At 41.7% G+C, this 26026-nt stretch overlaps 1 protein-coding gene and 1 pseudogene across 1 annotated transcript; both read right to left on the minus strand.

Moving 5' to 3' along the window:
• Window positions 1-4950: 4950 nt before the first annotated feature.
• rdh14a (retinol dehydrogenase 14a) lies at window positions 4951-9474 on the minus strand. Its single transcript, XM_042072169.1, has 2 exons — window positions 9123-9474; window positions 4951-8463 (listed from the first exon to the last, which is right to left on the minus strand). Exons 1-2 carry the CDS (start codon window positions 9366-9368, stop codon window positions 7846-7848), a joined length of 864 nt encoding a protein of 287 aa, XP_041928103.1. The 5' UTR covers window positions 9369-9474; the 3' UTR covers window positions 4951-7845.
• Window positions 9475-18746: 9272 nt separating this feature from the next.
• Window positions 18747-24007, minus strand: LOC121693029 (annotated as a pseudogene).
• Window positions 24008-26026: the final 2019 nt, after the last annotated feature.

The raw sequence follows: 26026 nt of genomic DNA on the forward strand, positions 1-26026 counted from the left end.
TGTGGTGAAGTAGTCAATAGATGAACATCAACTACATAATCTCCATCTAATCACTACTTTTCCACAGATTTAACAAGAATGTTTACTTTGCTACTTTATCGATATTTTGTCTCAAATTGCTGTGATGATGTGTAAGTCCATAGAAATATCAGCAGCTTTCTAATTGTTGAAATAATGAGAGCTGAGAATAGTTTCACACAGAATTAGACAACATAATACAACAATGTGCTCATGTCTTCATGTTCTCCCTTTGTAGTATGATGTATTTTATTCCTGTGAGTGTATATTAAGAGTAGGTTTTTTACCGCCTATTTTATGGGACAGAGGTATGAACGGAGATATGAATTCCTGTAAAATACTCCATAAAACAGGTAGTTCTTTTCAAAAATGCACTCTATTTTTAAATAATTGACCAAGGATGATGTGAGGGTCTTCATATGAATGAGAAAGGAGGAAGACGTTGGAATGTTATGATATGACTTGGTGAGATTTTTTATGTCGGGAGCGAGAGAGACCAGACAAACTGATAGACTTCTGAAGCAGGATGGGGGGGGGGGGGGGGGGTGTTAGTGAGAGTCCTGACATAAGTGCTCTTACTTCAGATATCCTCCTACATAATATTCTAAGATTAATTATGACACATGACTAGAGGTGGAGAAGAATACACAGAGATGGGATATAATGTACATGGGCAGGAATGAGAGAGAGAGAAAGACAAATACTGATATGGAGAGATGAAAGCGAGAGAGAGAGCAATAGAAAGGCAGAGGTCTACGTCCTGACGGAACCCTGAGTGGACAGGCCAGTGCGGGCCTTGGCTCTCTCTTCCGCTGTCTCTGTGTTTTGGTTAAGCCCAAACAAATCCTCCTCCGGCCAAGTGGTACCTCTGGTGCTCGCAGGCCCCTCCAGCACGGCTCTGAACTCTCCGGCTACTTCACAGTAAACTCTTCCAGATGATTTATGGGAGCTCTCTCAGGCTTTGCTTCCACCACCATGGCTGCTGCTGCTGCTTCAACTCACCCCAGCTCTCTCTCCCTCTCTTTCTCTCTCTCTCTCTTTCAGCCATAAGAGGAGCAGGCTAGACCACCACCCGACCAGCTGCAACAAAGACCACACGGCACAACAGAGCCTGTACCGCCGGTAAACAGTATCAAACAGTATCCGGCAGTAACTCTCCACAGACTATACAGCATGTCACTCAAGCCCCAGTGATCTCCCAGCTGTGCCCAGTACCGTGCCACCCATGTGGAGCCGCGCTGGGCTGCTCTGCGGCGAAGACACAAGAGCTACAGAGGAAGATGTGGCAAACCACTGCACGGCAACAGAAAATTGCCCTTATGGACAATCTCACCACTAATAACCACCCCCGCCAGTAGTCCAATTGGGCAACATCAGAGAGGTCATCTGTGCATGCCACTGTGTCACCAGTATGTCGAGACTGCAGTGATGTGGGATGTCAAGCAGCAGACTGAGGTCTGTGGGAGTGTAAACAAACAGTGGTTTGTGCTGGTGGAGTATAGCATAAACACAAATATGTCTTAGCCTTGCATTGCCATTTGTTGGAGCCACTGTTGAACATTTGAGGCTGTGATCTGTTAACATCCTCCAGTTTTATATGCACAAGACCCATCTCAGTCCCAGTAGTCTTTTACCTCCCCCCCCCTGAAACTGCTCACCCACCCTAACAACAATAATAAGGGGGTGCAGCTTCAACCACAGCTAAAAGTAAATAACACTCTCCCCTTTGAGGACGGCATTTCCTCTCCCTGTGTAAACTGTGCTAGCACGGTGGCACACTCAGAGGCAATCTGATCCTCAAAAACAGCAACGTGAAGAGAGCCTAGGCTAGGCTTAGCTCGTCCGCACACTGACAGCCACAAACATGCAGTTATACGCACCAGCCGAAGTCAGCTCGCTGGCTTACGGAGAGGCCCAGAGGATGTGTTATTCTATATCCCTCCTGATCTGAGTTTTACGGCCTTATCACTCGACGAGGACTCTGCTCTCAACCGCCTTTTTTTTTTGTAAATTAATGGCTGCCCACTGCAGCAGTGCAATAACACAATGAGAAATGACGACGGAGGATAATTTGTCGTGAACACAGAGAAAAGTTGAAAAGTTCAAGGGAGATCTCTGCCGCTCCGACGGGTTGCGGGGATGTGCGCGGAGCGAGCAGCCAAGGAAAATAAGGCCGCTGTTTTCCTTCTGCTCGTGGTAGGCTTGGCCCTCGGCCAGGCCGTATTAAGAAAGATGCTGAAAGGCAGAGATAAATAATGGCCGCATTAATCATGGAGAACAGGGAGGAGAAGCTGCAGGTTGCGCCTTCAACATCCCAGCAACCAACCCGACAGCTCAGCTTTTGATCTCCTCCACCTAGACAAAGTGTATGAGAGTGCGGGGAGGATTGTGCCATCATTTTTTAAAACTACAGTGTTCTTTAAACCTGGTTTTATGAATGTTATTATTGCGAACGTTTCTCATATGGCATCCTGACACGTTCTTCGAAGAAAACATTACAACTACTGGCGTAGATACAGAAACAATCTCTACCTCCAGTATATCCAAAATTATTTCCCTCTCTCCCATAACTGTGTTTACTCAAGTTTGAAATCAATTTTAGTTGTAGACATTGTACTAACCACCATCTTGTGTTCCCATGAAGTGATTCACAGGTTAAATGAAACATGCTCAGAACCTGGCTATGGGCAGAAGCATGGGCGAGGAGCCAATGCTAAACAACAGGCAGGAATGCCCTGTCCAAGGGATGATTGGGTGATTTCAGAGAATGATGGAGATCCCCTGGTTCAGAGTAAGTCACTATTTAATTTTGGCAACAGTAGGCTTTGAGTAAGAGTGAATAAGAAAAACTCCCAACCCTTGTCGCCCATGTTATTCACAGACTTTTTTGTCATGTCATTACTTTGGATTGAAATAAATTAACAAGACATAAACAGTGGTGTTTCTTAAAACACTAATACTACAACTTATTTACTTATAACTTATTATAAGATCGTAGGATGCTTGCACACTCAATATCATGGTGAATTTGTTTCCCAATCATTTTACCATTTTTATGACCATTTATGACCATTACCATTTTACATGTTTTCACTGGCGTGGATGTAACTTAACAAATTTATTTTCTGATGGTATTCAATACATGTATGGGTAAAACCAGTATGTGCAAAAAGCAATACATCATCTTGAAGCCGTTCCCTGGATAAGTTACACAATGATGAACTGAAGTTTGTACAGATGACCCTCATAAATGATTGATGTGACAAATTGTCAGGGTCAACTTTGTTCATCAGTAACTGTTACACTTATATTGTACATATTGTTTTGTACTGAGCAGATCTCCACTGTGTTCATCATCACCAAAGTCTGCTGAGAATGCCATTCTCAGATCTACAGAAATCATGTTTAGCATCACACGTTTTGATGTGGGACCTGTTTTGTGTCCAAGCTTGCAATAGCTCACAGAGTGGTCGCACTTTGGCATTTATCATTGCCAGGCCGAATGCCTTGAGTAGCATGTCATTGGCCATGGTGACTCCAACTGTCACACTGATTACTGCAACACAGGAAAGATGTGGAAGGTAATGAAAGGCTATGTGATGCATGAAGTCCCTGTGAGAAGTCAAAGTATACTCTCACTGACCAAGCATATAGTCCACAGGAAATCCATGACACCATAAATTCAAAACGAAGGCCACCTCACAATCAGCGTGATAAGAACACATGTGCTTGTTTGAGGAAACAACATATTTTGAGCATTACTGTTGTACAATGAACTCTTCACAACCTCGTATACTTATATGCAGAGGTGAATTCTGTGGTTGTGTTGGTCATAAGAGGAAATGCAGACACTCCCATAGGTGCTTTGGCGATAAGTTTACTCTGATTTTCATAAGCCAGTCTGAAAGGCTCTTACTATGAGTAAATGACTGTAAAATACCCCCCCCCCTTCGGGAACTATTGCAATTCAATTGAAGCATGGAGGCTTCTAATGAGCTAGTGATGAGTGTTTCTTGTAAAAATGTTGTTTGCTTTTTTTTAGGTCTATCATAGTTAGCACATAATATTCAACTATAATTCTTTCTAATGCAACAGAGGAATTTAACACAACTTTAGGAGTCATTTGTTAGGTATTTAGTTCTTCATCAGAATGACAAGAAGAATGGATGGTGGTAGGCCTTAATATCTAAAAATACAGATTCAAGACTTTGGACTACTAATTGAAGTGCTAATGACATATTTATTGTAATTAAAAGGATGAAGAATGAGGTCTAATACCTCACATAATATCTAGCATTTCAACATTTTCTTTAATAGATTTTCTTCTCAATCTTGTTTTTCCAATAATAATGATAAGTTGTTCATGTAATTTGTTTGGAATAAGTAAAATCCACTTTATTACTGTAAGGGTCCGGTGCCATGTGCTCCTTTGTTTGTTTTGCCATGTGTTTAGTTTTGCCTGTTCCCCATGTGCTTTGTGTTTACCTGCCTGTCACCTGTCTTTGTCTCCGCCCCATCTCCTTATTTGGTCTGTGCTTCCTGTCTTGTTAGTTTTCTCTCCGTTTCTGTTTCCACACCTGTTCCCTGTTATTGTCTTGTTGGTCTCGTCCAGTCCTCTGTCTTTCTGTTAATTAGTCTGTTAGTTTAATTATGGTTTCCACCTGTCTTGTTTTACCTTGATCATTGTCCACCTGTGCCCTGTTACCCCTATGTATGTAAACCCTCTGTCTCCTCTCAGTCTTTGTCGGTTATTAGTCTATGTGGGTTGTGTTTAGAATAAAGATTCTTGGAATTCAAAGATTCCCTTCCCTAGCCATACTTTGCCCTGTGTTTGGGTCAAGCTCTCCCCGTGCAACCGTGACAATTACGACAGACCACAATGTTACCCACCACCACACCCGGCCATTCAGTCCAAGTACGCTGTACGCAGAATAGATGGAAATTTGATTTAAATTGATTTATTGAAGGCTTTCAGACACCAGACAATACCAGTTGGCAAATAATAAGACCAAAATCTGTTGTTAACATGTCACATCAATTGTAATAGGTTCAAAAATATATCTAACTTTAACCACTTCATTGTTTAAAAAGGAGCTTAACCTATGAAAAATTTACACATTGTCAGCCTCTGAGGATTGTAAACATACTACTGTGTGAACTGTGTTAATTCCACTGGGTGCTCAGGCCAAAATGAACAGTGACTGCAAGCGCTGCAACTGTAAGAGGCCGCTTTTAGTGTAAACCAGCCCCGTAAATCACGACTTATCAGTTACACTGTGGGACCAGTCAAATCCCATACCTTGGCAACTGCACACTTCCCATGAAAATGATTCAGCCTCTCATTCAGAGAAATCACTTCCATGTGCGAATGCCACATAAAAATTGAATGACGCTAAAAAATATAGACCAAAATAATGACTGGATGTTTTCTTATACTTGCCACGGACCCAAACATTTCTTTAAACCCTGAGAAAAATCCGTTTTGTTTTGAAGAGTATGTCAAAATATAGCACGCTACCTCTTGGAAGGATGTTAAAGGGCCTCTGCTCAAAAGTCATCTTAGCCAAAATGTTGTAAAATGCAATGTGTTCTCAATCAGAATACCTGATAACATACAGAAGAATGCATCTTTGCCATTGAATGAACACACTATACAGCACAACAGAGAGCTGTTTACTGTTAATATTCATTTCTCTGTGCCGATTCCTGGACCTTCCACCTCTGTGCATGGCTCAGGCATTGTTTGCATTTGGACCAGAGCATTTCACCCTGACGCAACACATCAAATATGTCAAAATGATCCTCCTTGCATGACTGCAGAGAAAATCAAGTAAACAAACCTATCTGTTGAGAGTCAGTCCACTGAAGCACATATGAATTAACAGTGGTGACATGTTGGCAGCACCTTGCAAGTTGCTTTAGGTCAATAAAACTCGATCTCCTGTAAGGCTTTCTCCAATCCGTCAGACACTCCAATTTCCACATGCTTCTCCTCATGTACTGTAAAACAAACTCACTGGACGATAAACTTGATGGGAGTTCTTTGCTTTACTTGGAGGCCACAACCAGCATAAGCACACAAATTAGAAAAAATAATGCTGTCTAGCAGAGGGGGAAACTAAATATTCAGAGAATGAAATCGGTGATCCTTACAAGAATTATGACATTGGGTGTTTTGAGGGGAAAAACCTGAATGGATACAGAATTAAAATCCTAGTGGCATATAAAAAATGGCAAAATTAAACGTTTTTTTTTTTTTTATCAATGTAAAAAAGTAAAAAAAAAAAGTTACACACATCTGAGTAATGGCGACCATAAAAGTGATAGACATGTTGGATGAAGTCATTATATTACAATTGTCTAGTTATTATTTGTTTGCAGCTATTATTTCTGAGTTGACACATTATAACTGTGCCAATCTCTCTCTCTCTCTCTCTCTCTCTCTCTCTCTACATCTAGCTGCCACTTGCCTTGTAAATATGCTTCGCCACACAGAGGGGGTACATTTTTGGGAGAATACCAATCTCAAGCTGGAATGAAAGCTGTGTAAAGCCTGAAGAACCTTCGTGACAAAAGCCGACAGGAAAAAGCAATGAATGAAAAAGGAGCTTCTCGGTTTCAAATGGAAACAGACTGGCCCTGTTTGTTGATGGTGGTTGTCTACCTTCCTGAAAGCTCACACGATAAGTAATCGTAGCATTTTGGCAGAGAATACCACCGCTGATGTGGCATCATTGCGGAACGCATCATTAGAGGCCTTAACTCTCCTAATTTCAGTCATTTTCTTTATTTGTAAAACAAACAGGCTTTGGCTTCCACAGTGAATGCACCGAGACCTCCCTTATTCTGTGGCAAGGCTGGATCAGATTAATTCGGCCTTTCTTGGATCTTAAATGTTTTCTGGCTAGTCAGTGCTCTCTCTAAATGATCCAGTAAATGCACTAATGACAGTTGCAGGTGGTAAAAGCATTAGAAATGCATTGGGGAAGGTTGCTACCATTTCGACAGGGACACTTAATCTACCGTTAATGTAAAGGGAAAACATTCCCCACTAATAGCTGTATGCACTGTATGTGCAAAAGAATGCATAACCATGGTACAGTACCAAGTACCAGCATGGTCAATTAGAGCCCAAGTGAACTTTGAAAATATACTGGTTTGTAGCAGCTTTACCAAAATCAGTCAGCAAATGAGGCCAGTAATAAGCAGCTTCATTTTTAACTGTGCTTATTTATGATATGATATTCAGATCCAAGGTATGTGACCTGAACAAATCAACACTGACTAAGCAGAACACACATGAAGTGCGTCTTCCTCATTACTCTTCATTCTGCCATATTAACTAGGACTCACTGGTTTAATTAAGAATGAGTATTATCATAAAATAAACACAATACACAGGATATTAATTCAATTAACCTGCCTTCATCAACATGTGAGGTCAGTCACAAACACTCAGATACAAATTCAAATCAATGTTAAAGTTAATTGAGATATTGTTAAATATTATCAGTCAGGTTTTTTCATCAATCTTGATTTATTATCTATAAGATAACTAATCCAAAACAACACTTGCATAGGAAGTTATTAAATATTTGAAATTGATTGTGTTGTTACAGCAGTGTTAGTGAGAGGCACTCTTTGGTGTTTTCATAGGCATTCTTCTCTTGGTTGTCTATAGGCCCTCTCCAACTGGCTATTAGTGTACCAATCAGACACTGAGTAAAACCACAATGTGCTTCCCCTATATTGTCAAATGTGCAGATACACACACACGCGCACACACACACACATATAAAAGATAAAGAGCAGACCATTATGAGAATTTCATGTTGTTATTCTGACCATAACTTCACTGATGTCCCACAGTTTCTTGGCAATGTCCTCATCTGTAGCCTTTGGCAACAGCTCCTGTGGCTGACAGTTGGCAAAGCATTTCCCTTGGACACCTTCCACATCAGGGGAGCAGGCCAGGTACACTGATGTTTGCGCTCCTTCCTGAGGACTCTTGAAAAAGGCCCTTGAGGCCAGGTTAAAGAGTGGCTTGGCTAACAGAGGAATTTGGATGTGCCTCCCTAGGTTTGTCCTCACAATCCCTGGGGTGAGGGCATTGACAGTTACCCCTGTATCGGCTAGACGGTGTGCAAGCTCATGAGTGAAGAGAAGATTGGCTAGCTTGCTGCGCCCATAAGCAAAGGCCTTGTCATAGCTCTGCTCGCTGTTTAGATCTTCAAAATTTATCTCACCATATTTGTAGAGTTTGGAGGACACCACAACGATACGGCTTGGGGCAGACTGCTTCAGCAGTTCCAGCAGGAGGTGGGTGAGAAGAAAGTGTCCCAGGTGATTCACCCCAAACTGCATCTCAAAGCCATCTTCTGTCTTGGTGTAAGGACACTGGTATATTCCAGCATTGTTAATCAGCACGTCAATCCTTGGCTCTTCCTAGTTCACAAAACCGATAATTCAACATTTTAATAAACAAAACAGGCTATATTAGTTTAATGCATTGATAGTTCATATTCAATATTGTTGTTCATTAATTAGTTTATAGCATCATAATAAGTTTACAATAGCAGACAATAGGCTACTATCCAATTTGCTAAAAACAAATTATTGTCATTTTGTTAATTTTTCTCATTTCGTCTGTCCCCTACATTGATTCTACAGTAGGCCTACTCACATTTGAGAGCTAAATGTGCACTTTTTGACAAAAGCATGACTACCGGTTTGAGGTTTCAACTCTACTCTGAGAATTGATTCTTGTGAGCAGAACTGTGTAGATGTTGATGTTGATTTCATGTTTTAATGCTGAATGATTTTGTCGTCAATATTAGCAAGCACAACATTGTAACGTTAGCCTAAATCTTAATAGCCTACGGCATATTTTGTTAACAACTTACGCTTAGGCACACTGTTTCTGATTGCAGTTTATTTCAGAATATCTGAGTCGCAGAACTAAGGTGGACGCCCCTGAATGTCTGTTTAGTCTATGACCAATGACTGAGCAGTTTCTGCAGTCATTCTATGCAACGTTAGCTTAAGAGGTTGCTTCGCTGCTGCATGGACACTTTTCACGTAGTTGTAGCCTAGTGGCTAAATACCTTAATGATCTCTTCACAGAACGTATGCACCGATTTAAGAGAAGCAAGATCCAGGTGTTTAATCAACACTTCACCGTTATCCTGACCGCCGGCCTCCTTCACGATTTCCCGAACAGCCTCCTCAGCTTTAACTTGGTCGCGACAAGCCATGATAACACGTCCCTGCTGCTTTAGCATTTCAACAGTTGTAGCTTTTCCTATGCCACTGTTGGCCCCAGTTACTACTATAGTTTTTCCTCGCATCATGTTGAGGCAGGAGATAGAATTTCCATAAAAGGTTTTTGGACGGTTCAGAGAAATTAGTGGAATAATGAAAGTCCTGTTCTTGATCACGAGACCGGTTTATTTACTAATGTCATTGAAATACATTACCCAGTGAGCATTTGGATTTCCTTTCTTAAAGACACAGCGCATCATTTATTTTAAGCGTAGTAGGCCTTAATTTGCTGGATAGCGCGCCAACATCAGTGGGCCGTGTTGGCCTCCTACAAATGCACACAGGAAAGCTGCTTTACATTAATGTGTTTTAGTGATAATTTGTGTCATTTCCACCAGCAAATAGTTTCTTAGTAAATTACCAAGTGTAACAGGGTAGACTTTTGCGTTGTGCTGTTATGACCCAAACGAACATGGAATAGGCCTACTGCAACGAAGCTAAATTCTGCACACAAGCACATTTTACCACGGTGAGTTATCTGTAGTCAACCGTCTTTCCATATATTAAACAGTAGAAATGCATTCCAAGTAAATAATAAAAACATAGCATCTGCACGCAAGCACACCAGTAGGCCTACAAATACGTGAGCTCTCTGTCAACTCCTGTAACAGTCCACAGACCAACTTAAAGGAGAATTCCGGTGTGATATTGACCTAAAGTGTATTGAAACATGATACCGAGTGTGAACGTATGTCTCATAGCCCATCTCGGCTTGTCCCCTGCACTCCAAAATCTGGCGCTAGTTAGCCGATGCTACCAACAGCTTTTTCAATAGTGGTGCTTCGGCATCGGGCTAGCCATGCAAATAAATCACTGTTTTACACCCATTTACGAGGCTCAATGTATCTCCACACTTAATTGGTAGACTTCCGAGGGCCCTGACATTTAAAACGAGACATTGAGAACTTAAAAAGCAGTGGTAGTTTACTTACAAGACGACAGTCTTCCAGTAGCAGCAACTGGAATCCATGCATTTCCACTGAATTATTTTTGGAATCTGATCCCTTATCATACCTGTTCATTCTTACTCGTTGCTCGACTTATCGTGACTAAATTCAAGATGGCTGCAAACGCTAAACTTCGTGAAGATACTGTCTGTATAAATCGTCTTGTAAGTAAACTACCAGTGCTTTTTCAAAGTTCTCAATGTCTCATTTTAAATGTCAGGGCCCTCGGAAGTCTACCAATGAAGTGTGGAGATACATTGAGCCTCGTAAATGGGTGTAAAACAGTGATTTATTTGTATGGCTAGCCAGATGCCGAAGCACCACTATTGAAAAAGGGTCATTCTACGAAACCGGTGCCTTTTGCGTCCGGTCCATTTCATGAGCTCTCAACAATGTAAAAATGTGTCAAAATGTATTTCAAAGGATCAAACCTGTTAATTTAAGTGTTATGAATTACATAATGCAGGGTCATTCCACGTCAATTCAACCAGGGCCCACGCACTTAGGTCTCAAAAAATTCTGAAAGAATTACCAGGTGTACCTATGTTGCCCAGGAGACACACTGTAAAATTACTCTTATGTAAGATCAATACTTTCCAAGATACAGCCAGTTTTACAGGGGGAGGGGGTGTCGATTTTGTTCGGGCTCTTTTTTTTTTTCAAAGTTCACAAGCCCACAGTGCAAGAACTAAACCATGTAGGAGGCTCAAATTTTGCATGCTGGTACATAAATAGGAATAGTATGTAGCAAAATCGTCACGTTTGGTCTGGATAATCCTGCATGGTCATAGCTGTCCCTCAAAGTTGATACAAATTGTATTGGAGTTTTTGGCTGGGCTCTGTTTAAGCCTTCAGAAGACATATTTGTACTCAACATAGGCTCTTGATTTATTTTCCTTACTGAGATAAGTAGAAACACTCTCACAAAAAGCAATGAACAGAAAATAAATCCCTTCAGGGTCTGAACAGCAGACCTCACAAGTCTGAAAAATCATTTTGGTTATCATTTTCAGAGCACCCAAACACCTTGTGGGAATATACGAAGATTTCTTAAATATGTTTTTCCTTATTCTCCATGATCCCTTCTTTTTGAAAACACCAATTTGACTTGTCTTATGCAAATCTTTCTTTTTTATTTTCCACCCTGAACATGGGCAAAATGCCCCATTGACATCAATATGTTTTATATAGAGTCACCACACTGCCACCTGTGGTTGTATAGAGTAACCTGTGGTAGCTCTATACAAAACATATTGATGTCAATGGTGCATTTTGCCCATGTTCAGGGTGGAAAGTGAAAAAGAAAGATTTGCATAAGACGAGTCAAATTTGTGTTTTTAAAAAGAAAAGATCATGGAGAATAAAGAAAAAAATATTTAAAAAATCTTTGTATATTCCCACAAGGTGTTTAGGAGCTCTGAAAATGAGAACCAAAATGATTTTTTAGACTTCTAAGGTCTGCTGTTCAGACCCTGAAGGAATTTATTTTCTGTTCATTGTTTTTTGTGAGAGTGTTTCTACTTATCTTAGTAAGGAAAATAAATCAAGAGCCTATGTTGAGTACAAATATGTCTTCTGAAGGCTTAAACAGAGCCCAGCCAAAAACTCTAAAAAATAAAATTTGTATCAACTTTGAGGGACAGCTATGACCATGCAGGATTATCCAGACCAAACGTGACGATTTTGCTACATACTATTCCTATTTATGTACTGTACCAGCATGCAAAATTTGAGCCTCCTACATGGTTTAGTTCTTGCACTGTGGGCTTGTGAACTTTGACAAAAAAAAGAGCCCGAACAAAATCGACACCCCCTCCCCCTGTAAAACTGGCTGTATCTTGGAAAGTATTGATCTTACATAAGAGTAATTTTACAGTGTGTCTCCTGGGTAACATAGGTACACCTGGTAATTTTTTCAGAATTTTTTGAGACCTAAGTGCGTGGGCCCTGGTTGAATTGACGTGGAATGACCCTGCATATTTCAATGTCATTGTAAATATAAATCCTACACTTTTTAGTCATCTTTACCAAGGACATGGCCAATTTCCCCATGTCCGGAAAGTCACATATGGAATTCGCACCTAATATATTAATTAGAACATTTCATTTTTTAACCAAATTTTCATTAATGTCATGATTAAAAATATGCTCTTGATACTATACTATATGTTTTTTTAAAATAAAAGTATGATTTCCCATACAAAAATCATGATTTATGCCCGTCCCATAGTTTTACATACCACCCCATAACGCTTACATGTTCTGGCTATTACAAAGACACTGTTTCTTTAAGTGACATCACAGACAGCAGATGACATCACTCAAACCCTTGCAGGAGCCAAGGTCTCAAGCAGGCAAGTTCCCACACAATTTGATATGATTTATTTGCTCTTTTTGGTAGTTAGATAGGGTCTGTTAAGCTTAACCTTACCACCCCATAACGTATAATAGATAGGGAAACTGTTAAATTAGGGTTTTTTTTTCAACTGTAATGTAAAGTGAAGGAAATTTTAAACTGAATGGTATATTTGCTATCTTAGCTAGTCAATTACATTGCTAGCTGCAGTCATTCAGAGGTGAAATTTACCACCCCGTAACATACCACCCCATAACACTTTGTATCGTTATGGGGTGGTAAGGGGAATGTAGAGGGGGTGATAAGGGGAATGTAGAGTGGTTGTCATTGCCATTTAGATTACACAATTCATAAAAATTATATTTTTATATAGTTTTACATACTGTGATGACTGGGGGAAACCTCTGTTCTTTCTGCAGTGAGCCCTTAGCAATGAGTCCATAGCAACCAGCTAATCTGTTGAATGCTGGTTCATCAGTATGCATTGGTCACTGTTAATATTTTATGACTATATTGTATGCCAATGTTAGCCTACTGGAGACTATTGTGGTGAGAAATAATTATTAACTAGTTGTGATGGACTTGTTGGGAAGGGCTAACTACAAGCAGAACGGAGGTTTCTGCGGTCATCACAGCAAATGAATGCATTTCAAAATGTGAGAGTACTTAGCTTTTTTGTGTATCTAGTGACAACCCAGTCATGAACTATCTCTCTCTCTCTGTCTCTCTCAACTTGGCACACACCCCTAGTCAGTGTAAATAATTATGATAATTTTCATAATTTGCAGACAATCATGGCTCCAATGAGTAATGCTGTGACTATTCTGTGCTCGCCGCAATGCTGATCCAGAGAGGAGGCAGCAGTATCTAGAGATGGAACGGCAAAGATGGAGACGAGATGTCGAAAGAGGGAAGAAGTTGTTAAGTTAAGGAAAAAGTGGAAGGAACAGAATGAGGCCCCGTCCATTTACTAGGGAAGTGCGGTGTAAGGTTAAATGTTACTAACGAAGGTATTATAGCAATATTATAAATGTGGCGACGGAATAGCCTAGAACTTGGGTAGGCCTAGCGTTCAGTAGCCTATGCACTTGCGGTGATAGCCAAAACTAATGTGAATCGCGGACTATCCTACAACCAAAGAAAGTAAAGCAGATTATTTGTACCTGCGTTAGCCAAATAAAGGACGGGACTGCACCCTTCACAAACCGTAAAAATGAAGTTTATTAGTTTTACAGTTGACTACAGTTGACAGTTCACTATCAGTCCACACAAACAATTCTGGTTTTCTTGCACTAGCCATTTTCGTCGTAGCCTATTTTGTCTGTTTGTATAGCCTACAGCACGCAAGCTTTGGTCAATTTCTGTAACAGAAACAGTGCCACCTCTAGGCCTGGGATATGAAGTAACGTGTTGAGTCGTGTTGAGATGGATCCGTTTGGACGCAAATATTCTTGATACCGTTCCAGGGAAGACGGAGGAAAAAAAGATCGGTTTGGTACGTGTGGACTAGCCCTGAAAGGAGAAAACGGGCAAAGGCTAGCCTGGAAAATCCACACCCTGATAATCTAGAAAGATTAAGGGTCTGGCCACGAACAATCATGTAATGGCCCAACTCGAGGGGTGGCACCAAGCATGCATTTGAAAATCTCACTTCACGCAATTGGATAACACCAGACCAATGTTTACTCTGAATGATTCCGGACTTAGACGCAATTGGATAACACTACGATCAATGTTTCCAACGTTGCAGCGCTGTCGTCATCAGTTTAGCGCGCCTCTGGCCCGCCTATGTCAGATACGATTTGATTGGTTCCACGGGATGCAAGGGGAAAAAGTAACGTGCATCATTGCTCATTGCCAGAGTGTCTCGCAGAGACAATTCCATAGTGCTCTTGCGAGAACTCTGGATTTCCAGGGTAGGCGAAGGCTAGAATGAAGGCTTTTGACACCCCTCCTGAGAGTACTTTATCTTTTTCAATGTACCCAATTTTATGATCATATTTCAAAAATGAATGTACTCAATCTTCTGAAATCTATCCATGTTGAATGTACCCAGTATTTCATGACATAAATTTGCATTTTTAAACTTCATATCAATAAATATGTTTATATATACTTTGGATCTTGCCTTATTACGACATTAACAGTCCACACATATGTCCAGAACTAATCAAATTATTGTTAAATTATGGAAACAAACAAAATTAACCACCCCGTAACAGGATTTACCACCCTGTAACATGACTTACCACCCCATAACATGTGTTTTTAAAAAAAAAAAATACTAGAGAGTGAGTGAATATCATAGTGTGATGAAGTGGGCCTATTTACACATGTAACCTTAATTTGACAATAGGGAGTAAAATAGCCAATATTGTTCAAAACACCAACCAATGGGCATGCGGAATTCACAGTTTGAAGATTAAAATCTAAATTCTGCAAATCTCCAATTAAAAAACAAACCTATAACTTTTAATATCAAATTAAGGACATTTTTATGACAGGAAAACATGAAATGTTCTGAATTCAATTTATGCATTATGCCTAAATGGAGCGCATCTTGTCCGTTACGGGGTGGTAAAAAAAAAGACACCTGGGCTACAATAAAAAGGAAAATATTAATAGGGATTTAAGCCTGAGGTGGGAAAATGTTTTTTTTATGCAGGTCATATATGTCTTATATCATGTGGATGTCTTAAAATATGGCTTGTCCTACATGATTTTTTTAAAAAATGTCAAAGTGAAAAGGCACCGGTTTCGTAGAATGACCCAAAAGCTGTTGGTAGCATCGGCTAACTAGCGCCAGATTTTGGAGTGCAGGGGACAAGCCGAGATGGGCTATGAGACATACGTTCACACTCGGTATCATGTTTCAATACACTTTAGGTCAATATCACACCGGAATTCTCCTTTAAGGCCTAGCCTACTGTTAGGGTAGCCTACTGCTAATTACCTATCCTGCTATGTCACACTACTGACAACTTGCCATCCAAATATTCTTTTAGGATATAACTTCTCTCATTGACCACACACAAAGTAGTAAATCCTCGGCATTCAAAATCACTTGAAATCACAATGCATTTTCCCAAGTGCCATCTATCTATCCATCTATCTATCTATCTATCTATCTATCTATCTATCTGTCTATCTGTCTATCTATGTTATGTCTTGTTTCAATCAACAGGGCATCACTTGTGGGTAGGGTGACCATTTCCATAACACCAAAAAGCATGACATTATGCGGCATATCAATAAATTACTATCGTGTACATAGGACTCTGATATACTCTCATTTACAATACAATTTTGTGTGGTTTAACTATTATCCATCACTTGTGGGTAGGGTGACCATTTCCATAACACCAAAAAGCAGGACATTATGCGGCATATCAATAAATTACTATGGTGTACATAGGACTCTGGTATACTCTCATTTACAATACAATTTTGTGTGCTTTAACTATTATCCATCTCAGGCCATTTCTAGGCTTTTACCCTGAAATCGCACTGTTCTTATACTCTAGAAGCCTCACCCAATTTGGCCCACCATCAAATGCTTGACCTCTTTGGAAAGCTGAGACACAGTAGTTTCAGTAGAGACCATCAGAATATAACTGTGTGATGTACTGACACAGGGCTACAGAGGCTAGAATATATTTTTTTCTTCCTGCCGGATTGCAAGCATTTCTGAACTGACCACAATTCAGCCCTCTAGGTCACTTGAATGGACTTAGAAACACAACTGAGCCCTAGCACCAGGTCTTGTGAAGCTTTGTGCAAAAGTAGATCAATGTAGAATGAAAAGACTATTTAGACCATTATTTACCAAGGTAGGCTATGCTCATGCGTTTTGTAAAATGCCCTATGGAAACTACCCATAGGACTTTTGGTTACCCAAAATGCATACTGACAATAAAAGCCTTACTGTGTAGCAACCTCTCCAGAAGCATAATCTTGGTCTCAAATGAAAGGTAGCACTCTGAGGTTTCTTGTAGACTATTTGGATTGTATGTCAGGTGTTCTGATATAAAATGACTACACAAAATATGGAATAGTTACACAAAAGTCTCTATTTTTGCATTTACTTTGTTGGTTCAATGGTTGTGTAAAATAAACTATACATCTGCACAACTAATATTGGATAAAACAACACGAAGATTCAATTTCTATGGATTCTTGTGAATATTTCAGTACCCAATATGTTGCATCTACTTATTGTGCTGCTGCTACACTGAAGCCAGAGGTCAGGGTAGCACCAAAAACGGAGGAGGGCAGCAGGGATTAAATTTAATTAAGACATATTATGATCAATCTGACAATGTAAAGCACTATACAGACTACATAAAAAATGGTCATTTTTGGATTCCCAAGAGTCCAAGCTTTCACATGGTGTATAATATTACTATGCTACATAGCAATATGGTGCATACAATTGATTTTGAATGTTGGGGGGAGGTGTGTGTGTGGGGTGTGTGTGTGTGTGTGGGGGGGGGGGGTGTCCGTTAAAGTTTAAAGAAGATATGTTTGTGTAGCTGAATAGGAAAAAATATTAATGAAAAGTCAAAAAGTGTTTGTTCACAATATTTGTATTTATTCAGTACCTTGTGGTGTGTGTGTGTATAAAGTATATATACTCTTTTGATCCCATGAGGGAAATTCAGTCTCTGCATTTATCCCAATCCGTGAATTAGTGAAACACACTCAGCACACAGTGAACACACAGAGAGGTGAAGCACACACTAATGCCGACGCTGTGAGCTGCCAGCTACAGCGGCGCTCAGGGAGCAGTGAGGGGTTAGGTGCCTTAGGCCATCCTTAAAAATATTTTTGTTTGCAGTAACAGCCAAAAAAAAATAAAAATGGGTCGGTAGGTAGGTCAATATTTTTTTTTTTCAAGATTCAAAGTAAAAAAAAAAGTACAATTTTGGTCATGGTGATTACGTAGGAATGAATTTACACAAATGTGCATATCGTGACGTAACTGACTGGGTCTTCAACCCGTGCCTTCAGGCGCACCATTGCAAACCTCATTCTGATGCAGGTTATATAGACCAGCCTTTCTCAAACTTCTTTGACCTGAGGCCCGGTCATGGCAGACTTTTGGGTCATAGGGCTCATCTACATGTACCCAGAAAGAAGGCTACAATAGCTCTTGGCCACGTTATATTGAAATTTGACTATACAATACTCAATGCTATACAGTGTATTATACAGTCTCTGCTCTGTTTCTAAGGAAGTTCCAAAAAACAACGTCGTTCTATTAAGTTTCGTTAAATAAATAAATAGCCTTCCAACAGGTTGAAGCGGAGCTTTGATACCAACGTTATCGATTAGTTTCAGTTTCTCTCGCGCAGACGCGCATTGAATGAATGCTCATACCACCACTTAATTGTAGGGCTCCATGTTTAATGACATCGATAGCAGAAACGTTTGTTTTCTTTTTTCGTCGATCCGCGGTTTCTTGATCAACTGCGCAGCAAATTATCAGATGAAGCACCGGGCCTAATTTCACTCCACGACTCCGCGGACCAGCAGTCTCCATGTTGCGGACCCATATTTTCAGAAATGCTGAATAGACCACAACCAGTTTCAATACTCCGACACGGTCACCGTTAGACTAGGGGGAGAAGGGATGAGAAAAGATCTGGCCACAGTTCTTCCAGAACTTCGTGCCAAGTAAAAGCGTTATCAGTTTGTGTGAATGAGCGTAGGCCATAGTGTGACATGCGTAAAACCAATGGTGTAGAGATGACGCCACAGGTTTTTTTTTTTTTAAGTGAGCCACGTTTGCATGTAGGCAATTTATATTCACAATACTTGGGCCTACTAAAAGAAATATTATTTTATTGCATTTGTATTGGTTGTTTATTGTAAAAAAAACAATCGGTCGGTATTAACGCAAGTTTACAACCGGCAAGTCGGTCGGACTAAAAGGGGGAAAAAAATAAATATTTGGGTCGGTTCTAAATTGACAGGGTCGGTCGGGTTACGGCAAACGAAAATATTTTTAAGGATGGCCTTACTCAAGGGCACTTCAGCCGTTCCTACTGGTCGGGGTTCAAAGTCCGAAGCGCTAACCAGTAGGCTAACTTTCTGTCAATGAAGCCGGAATACATATGACGTAGGAGCACATAGAGCCTTGGTGACGTTTTTAACCAATGATATCTGCTCAGATATTTATCTGACACCGCTCTTAGCCAATCATTTGTTAGACTAGATATGTTACTGCATTGGATGTTGTGCTGCGTCCCAGCAAAGATTCTAGAACTCCGCTCTTCAAGCCTGTCTCAAAAAGCAGGACAAATACGCGTCCAGCTTGATGTTGTGCAGGACGCTGGACAGGGCATTGAAAATCAGGACTGTCCTCCCTAAAGCAGGACGTCTGGTCATCCTACTTGTGGGACAGTAATATTTTTTTGCCTTTATTCAGATAGGACAATGAAGAGTGACAGGAAACAGGAGAGTGGGAGAGAGAGAGAGATGGGGGGGGGGGGGGGCACTTGGACCGAATGTTACACACAAAGGATACAATTTGTTCAGTCTGAAATGTATTTCTCTTCATCTCAACAAATTATGTACTCGGTGCTTGAGTGTTTTTGTGTTAATATTTCGTCCAAAAATTTGGACTTGGTGTAAAGGTAGAGTTATGGACTTTAAAGCTTTTTTTTGTCAATTTCTTAAATTGCTTTCCTGTAAGAGATTCCCTTTACAGTATAGTATTTCTGTCCAATTCCATAGGGTACATGAGCAGCAATTGTTCCCAGTTCTTGGGCTCCTTCAATGTGGAACATTTGATCATCAAAGAAGATATGAGGCCTGATCTTTCGCAGCAGGGGTCCTTTTGGAGCTACTGCCAAGAACAGTGCTTCGTCCACCTCCAGGCCCCAGCTTCTGAAGGTCTTCAGGACTCGAGCCCCTGCACTGGCTGCACTCCGAGCGGTAACAAGGTATGTGCGGATGGGACAGCTCAAACGTTTCCCCTTGGCATAGAATTTTGCTGAAATTTCCCCAGTGCCCCCAGAAATCCTTTCAGAGGCCCCTGTGAATATAGACATTTTGTTTTTCACTATTTCTTATACAGAATTTGTAAAGCTGTAAAATATATGTAATGATATATGTAATATATAATATGTAAAATATATTACATATATGTGATATATGTAATATATTTTACATATTAATATATTGTATTCATTTCACAGTCCCACCTGTGCTAGGGGCTTGTTTTCAAATGTCTTCTCGTGCTCAAAGAATGTGTCCAGTCCTTGCGTCTTCGCTATGATCCCTGATTCGTCTGAGAACAGAACGGCATCTCCATCAAAGGCGACCCTTGGCTGTGTGTCACTCAGCTCGTTCTCATTGTCACAGGCAAACATAGTAGCGGCAGCAATCCCTTTAATCACAAAGACATCAATATACCTCTGAAATGCATTATAGCTTCAACAGTGTTCAGGTTCAAAAAGCAACCTTTTTAGCATTACTTAATAGAGGAGTCCAAAGAATCAGATACATATTTGGTAGATTGTCACTAGCTTGGTTTCCAATAAAAGGAGAAGTTCAGTGTGATATTGACCTAAAGTGTGTTGAAACATGATACCGAGTGTGAACCTTTGTCTCATCTCGGCTTGTCCCCTGCACTCTGAAATCTGGTGCTAGTTAGCCGATGCTACCAACAGGTTTTCGATGGGGGTACCACGGGCATCGGCCTAGCCATGCAAATAAATCACTGTTTTACACCATTTACGAGGCTCAAAGTAGCTCCACACTTCCCATAGGTGTGCGCCGATTACGACCGGGTACGTCTCGTATACAGCTGAGGAGGCTTCTCCTGGAGGCAAGTTTGCCAGCTTTGCAGGCCAGGAGCTGGCAAACCAACGACTGTTGAGGTAACCTCTGAACCCGATAGAAGCCTCTGCATCAGTGAAAAACTGGAGATCCGTGGGGGAAGAACAGCGGTCATGTAGAACATGGACAGACCGTTCCATTGCGTGAGAAATAATCGCCATAAGTCTAGATCTAATAAGCATTGCTCGTCTATAACGACTAAGTCGTGAAGAGCTGGTACTGAATTTGCGGCTGAGAGGAGGTTGGATATGAAGGGTCTGCCTTGGGGAATTACCCTCATTGCAAAATTGAGATGGCCCAGAAGTGACAGGACTTCTTGCTTAGTTTTGGGGGCCGCATTGAAGCAATCTATGATTATTAAAATGCGGTCGATTTTCTCTTTCGGGAGCGACGAGGATGAGTTAACTGTATCAAGGGTGATGCCGCGAAATTCTAGAGTAGTAGCGTGGCCGCTTGTTTTCTCCTCTGAAATGGGCACGCCCAGGGACTTGAAAACTCTCAAGACAGATTCACGCCCGGCCGCGGGGGGATCTGATTGAGGTGTGACAGTTAGAAAATCATCCAACAAGTGGACTAAGAGCGGTACTTTGTAGTTGTTTTGCAGAATCCAACACAAAGCTTCTGACAGGGTGTCGAAAATTTTAGGGCTACTGCGGCAGCCAAACGTTAATCTGACGGCAAAGTAGAATTTCCCTTGCCACTGAACACCGAACAAATGCCAAAAATCTGGGTTTATGGGCATTACTTTAAATGCTGCAGTAATGTCCGCTTTAAATAACCAGCAATTGGCGCCCGCTATCTTAATCAGCTGGATAGCGTTATCCACCGTTTTGGTAGCACATATAATAGTCTTCGAGAGGCACGAGGCTGTTGATGCTGGGGACTAACCCGTTATGGGGAGCGGAGAGATCGACTATTAGTCTCTTTTTGCCGGAATATTTCCGAGTCGCGACGCCGATAGGATTGATCCTAAAATTTGGATAGGGAGGAGAAAGGGCCGATCATGAAGCCAGACTGAAAGGGCCTATCATGAAGCCAGACTGTACTTCGTTAGCCAAAAGCTGGTCTACGGCCACTGGTTCTCTCATTACGGATAGCAGATTTTTACAGATAAAGGACGTGGTTGGGATAGCAGTGATGCCAGGATGGAAACCGTTTTGGAGACCTGAGATCAGATACTCTGAGAAAGCTCTGTCTGTATGAGAAACTAATTCTGCTTCTGGCCTTGACACATTGATTGGAGTAGACAAGTACTTGTTATTCTTTTCTATTGTAGGGTGGACAGGACAAACAATGCGTGCATGAGCCTGGCACAGTAACTGCATGGAGGTACTTGCAGGAAGACATTCGGCACTTGGAGGCGTTGAAGCGGAAGCAAACCTGCTGCGTAGGAAAGGCAGCTTGGGCTGGAACGGTGCCGGTCGATTGAGGTAGATTAGGGACGGAGGAGGTGGATTTTGGCACCGCAGTTTTTCGCTGGTTGGAATTCCCTTCAATGAAAAAGCAGTTGGTTGACTCATGGTCAGAACTGCAGCATAAGGCACAGGATATAGAGCGGCAGCCCAAGAAAATACGGTTATGTATTTCTACGTCGAGAGCTCCCCAGTAAGGGCATTGGTTCCAAAGACCTACTCGGGCAGCACATTTAGACGAAAAGAGGTGGTGGTAAGCATTGAAGTGAGTGCCCCCATACGTTACGGCTAGCCCTGCTATGATGTTAAAATATTTGTTTAATTCTCTACGCCTGTTAGGGAAGACGGAGCAAATTACCTCCAGGTAGCGTGAGAAAGCTAGCACGAACTCAGGGAAAGACAGAAGACAGAATGCGAGTAGCGGGCCGGATGATTTCAGGGACAAAACCACGGAGTCACAATCGATGTCACGATGCTGGGATTGTTCGGAAAAGGGGGACGAGAGATGATAAGTCAAAGTCCGCACCTGATAGGATTTGGTTCCTGAGGGAAGGTCAGGTGGAGGCTCGTTAATCGGAGCATGCGGCGGAGGGGGTAGCTGAACAGCTGACGCTAGAGTGTAGGAGGGCAAGCACCAAGCAGCAGACCTTGCGCCAGTTTGGCCGTCGGGGGGAGCGAGGTGGTGCAGAAGACCGGATCCTGACGCTGAAACGTGAGCCGTAGGAGGTGGTTGGTAAGGACCGTTAGGGAGTGAGCTATACGAGGCGGGGGGGAGGGTGTGAGGTGCGGAGAGAGGATTACGTGGTGGCGCAGCTCCGGGGAAAGAGGAATAAGGGAACACCGATGGCGCAGCCATTGGTGGGGGAAAGGGCACTGGCTCGAACGCGGTTCGAAGTCTGCGGACTACCATTCGCCTAGCTGGTGCCGTATCGGTTAACGGCGGGAAAGCCAAGCCCTGCGCTGCGCTGCGTCACTGGTGCTTGGTTGAGTGGGAAGGGGAGGACCAGAACCGGGGGGTGAAGGACGTAACCCTTCGTTGCTCTGCCCTTCGAAAGGGTCGGGGAAAAGGAGGGGAAAAAGCTCCAGAGAGTACTGGCCTTGGTTTGGGGGCGCATGAGCGCTTTAATCGGGTGTGGGAGTTTGAGGTTGGCTGCTGGAAGCCTGGAGCAGCCGTAGTAGCTCGTCCTTTCTTGCGTTGCGGGGGAAGCGAATGTGACGCTTACTCAGTTCACTCCTGATGCGGGAAATTGTCCATGGATTATCTCCCCTGGTGGAAAACCGGCGGCAGCTGGGGGTTGTTGATCGTACGGATCCCCGAGAAGGAGCTGGGGAACAATTCCGGCGCGACCGGAGTATGCGCTTCCGAAGGGACTGCGGCTTGGCTAGGGTGACCACGACGGTGAGATACCGAAGGCTCTGAGGGAGGAATAATGGCTGAATCATCCTCCAGATCGCTGGCTGAGGCGTAGATGTCTAGTTCCATTGCGAGCTGTTTGATCGACTTGCGAGCAGAACAAACTGAAGCAGTGCGTCGGCAGGTGAGCCTTGACTAAGTCACCTGGTTAGGGGGAAATGGAGGCGTGGCAATTTTCGTCACGTGCCTCTTGAACTTCCGTTTGCAACAACATTTAAAGAGATGCACATCAGCATGCGTTTTCATCCTCTGTGTTATGAATGTGTGAAAAGAGTTCTGAACAGATGTGGGGTCAAAACGTAAGGTCGTTAGGGCAATGTTTACAGAAACATGTTGGGAAGCTGTTTCCATCAACTTTAATCACATTATATTAGCAAATTGAGAGTTAATCCATCCCCCTCTAGTGAATCAAATTTTTATGTGCTTTAGAAGATTGTACATTTCAAGTGTTTCCAGTCAGGATTAAATCTTATTCAAATGGTCAAACTGCATTAAAAAGTTGAAAGGAAACACCACTACTGTGTTTACATACCTTCCTCTATGGCCTCTCTGACCTTCTCTGAGTCCTTGGACAAGTAGAGGTCAAGTAGAGAGTCAATGTGTGTTTGTCTTTCCATTACAATGAGTCAGAGGCAATGAATAAACTCACAGGCAATGAGCTGACATCCATATCATACAACATATCATGAGGTGATACTCCCTCTGGTTCTAAGAGCTTGGTCTTACCATAATGATTGATGCTGTTGATGAGACGTACTCCAACCTGGGCCTGGTTGTTTGTCATTAGGACAATGTCAAACAGTTCCTCGCTGTCTGGATAGAGTTCTCGTAAACGTGAGTTCACATTCATGAGAGCCTATTCCAAAGAGACACCGTTGCTAGTCCACACATTTGTATTTCTCACAAAGAATTCTAGCATAGAACACAAGTACAAATTATGTATGTTATTGAATACTGTATAATACAGTGTTCTTTAGGCCATTTTGACTTTATCTTTTGATCTTTGATCTTTATCTGCTTTGTGCCTAAGGAAGTGAAAAGGGTTGCTTTCTGACTTTGACCGTAACACGCGGAAGAGCAGAATGAGTCATGTGTTCAGTAAACAGTAAACAAGAAGCTTTCTGTAGTTGGTGTAGTAATATCAACATGTAGATCTGGATCTGGTGTAGTGTATAAAGTAGCTTTTGATCTACTGACTTTGTCAGTAAGTTTGTAGAGGTGTGGTAAATATTTTCTGATGAAAAGGTGAGCTGGTCATTATTACACTTGTTAACAGAAGCATAGCGTGCATGTTTTTCGGCCCCTATTAGAGCTAGACTACAGCTCCTTTTGTTTGTGGTGAACACATAGAGGTACTGTAACTATGACACCATCTTTTCTGACCTGCACATAAGATTTAGAACTGAGAGGAAATGTATAGCATTGTACATCGGTTTGATTTAAAATTAATCTATAGAGTGATGGCATATTTTCCTGTTCTGTCTTGTTTAATAATTTCTATCAGCCCTCACTTATGAAGACAAGTGGATGTGGTAGTCTATAGATAATGTAAAGGGTACATTCTCTCTGTTAGATAACTTCATAAAATTACTTTCTCTATCCAGTGCAAGTTCTGAAGTAAACAAACTGTGTTTCAAATCCCCCTCAAAAACACCACCATCATGTTGTCACTACAGAAGTTCATCTTTCTTTTCCTTGTTTGTCTTTCCTTTGAAGTTAAGTTACATCCCAAGAGTCAAAACCATGTTGGCTACTTCTGCAAGTTTGAACTTCTCAGGAAATAGGCTACATGTTGTGTAGTATGCTGGGTTCTTAAACTTAAGATAAAGCTCAGAAAGTTGGAATGTATACGAGTCCAATGATGACTCACAAAGCCATCTCTCCACAGGTCAGTTATAGAGAATGGTGTTGTTCACGGTGTTGTTGGCCATAAAAATACAAATTAGTGATACAGTTAAAGAAGACATTAATGAGGAATGAGAATCATTCACAAAATAATGTTTTACCTTCACAAATGGAAATGCCACCCCGGGTAAAAGAGGTTGGTCTTCATGCTCCAGTTGATACTGAACATATTTCTCCAGCCCTTCGTCTTCATTTACTTGTCTCTCTTTTTTCATATTGAATAATGTTCGCGAAGACACAGCGATTGTGATGGCATCATTTGGTTTTGGCTGTCAGTTCAACACAAAATGTTACTATTGACCTCACCCCTGTTGTCTCCATTTATATTCTAACCATCATTGTCTACATGTTTACATGATGCAAGTGATATCAAATTACTTGCTGCATACTTACTAGACGAGGTTTCTTGTTTATAGACAAGTTATCAAAATGTTCTTTTGGTGCTATCCAATCATTCTCCTTGCACTTTCGCCATTTGACGGAATGTCTCTTATGTTCTTGCTCATACCTAGCCTGGCTAGCGCCACCACTTCTCAATGAGACGTGGTCTGGGAACCAAACGTTCATTTTCTCGTATTTGAAAAAAAATGCCCAGATCCGTTTATTGGGTGCCACGGATGTCTATCAAATGCGTCTGTGCATAGCTCATCATCGTCTTGCTTTCCCCCCCTGTTCTGTGATTGGTTCCCTATCTCAAGCGAAAATTTGCTCCATGGTCTCCAGGCTGCCTTAGCAGCGTGAATCAAATCGTGCGCAAGGCAGCATGGGAACACCCAGGCTAGCTCATACCTGCACTCTCCAACTAGGC

Source organism: Alosa sapidissima, chromosome 19 (assembly GCF_018492685.1).
Source record: "Alosa sapidissima isolate fAloSap1 chromosome 19, fAloSap1.pri, whole genome shotgun sequence".
Lineage (NCBI taxonomy): Eukaryota > Metazoa > Chordata > Actinopteri > Clupeiformes > Clupeidae > Alosa > Alosa sapidissima.

Bases quoted from the DNA above. Each gene is read 5' to 3' on its own strand.
- rdh14a (XM_042072169.1), bottom strand. From the start codon at position 9,368: ATGATGCGAGGAAAAACTATAGTAGTAACTGGGGCCAACAGTGGCATA. The intron at 8,464-9,122 runs GTATTTAGCCAC...TTTGTGAACTAG, and splicing joins TCTGTGAAGAGATCATTAAG to GAAGAGCCAAGGATTGACGT.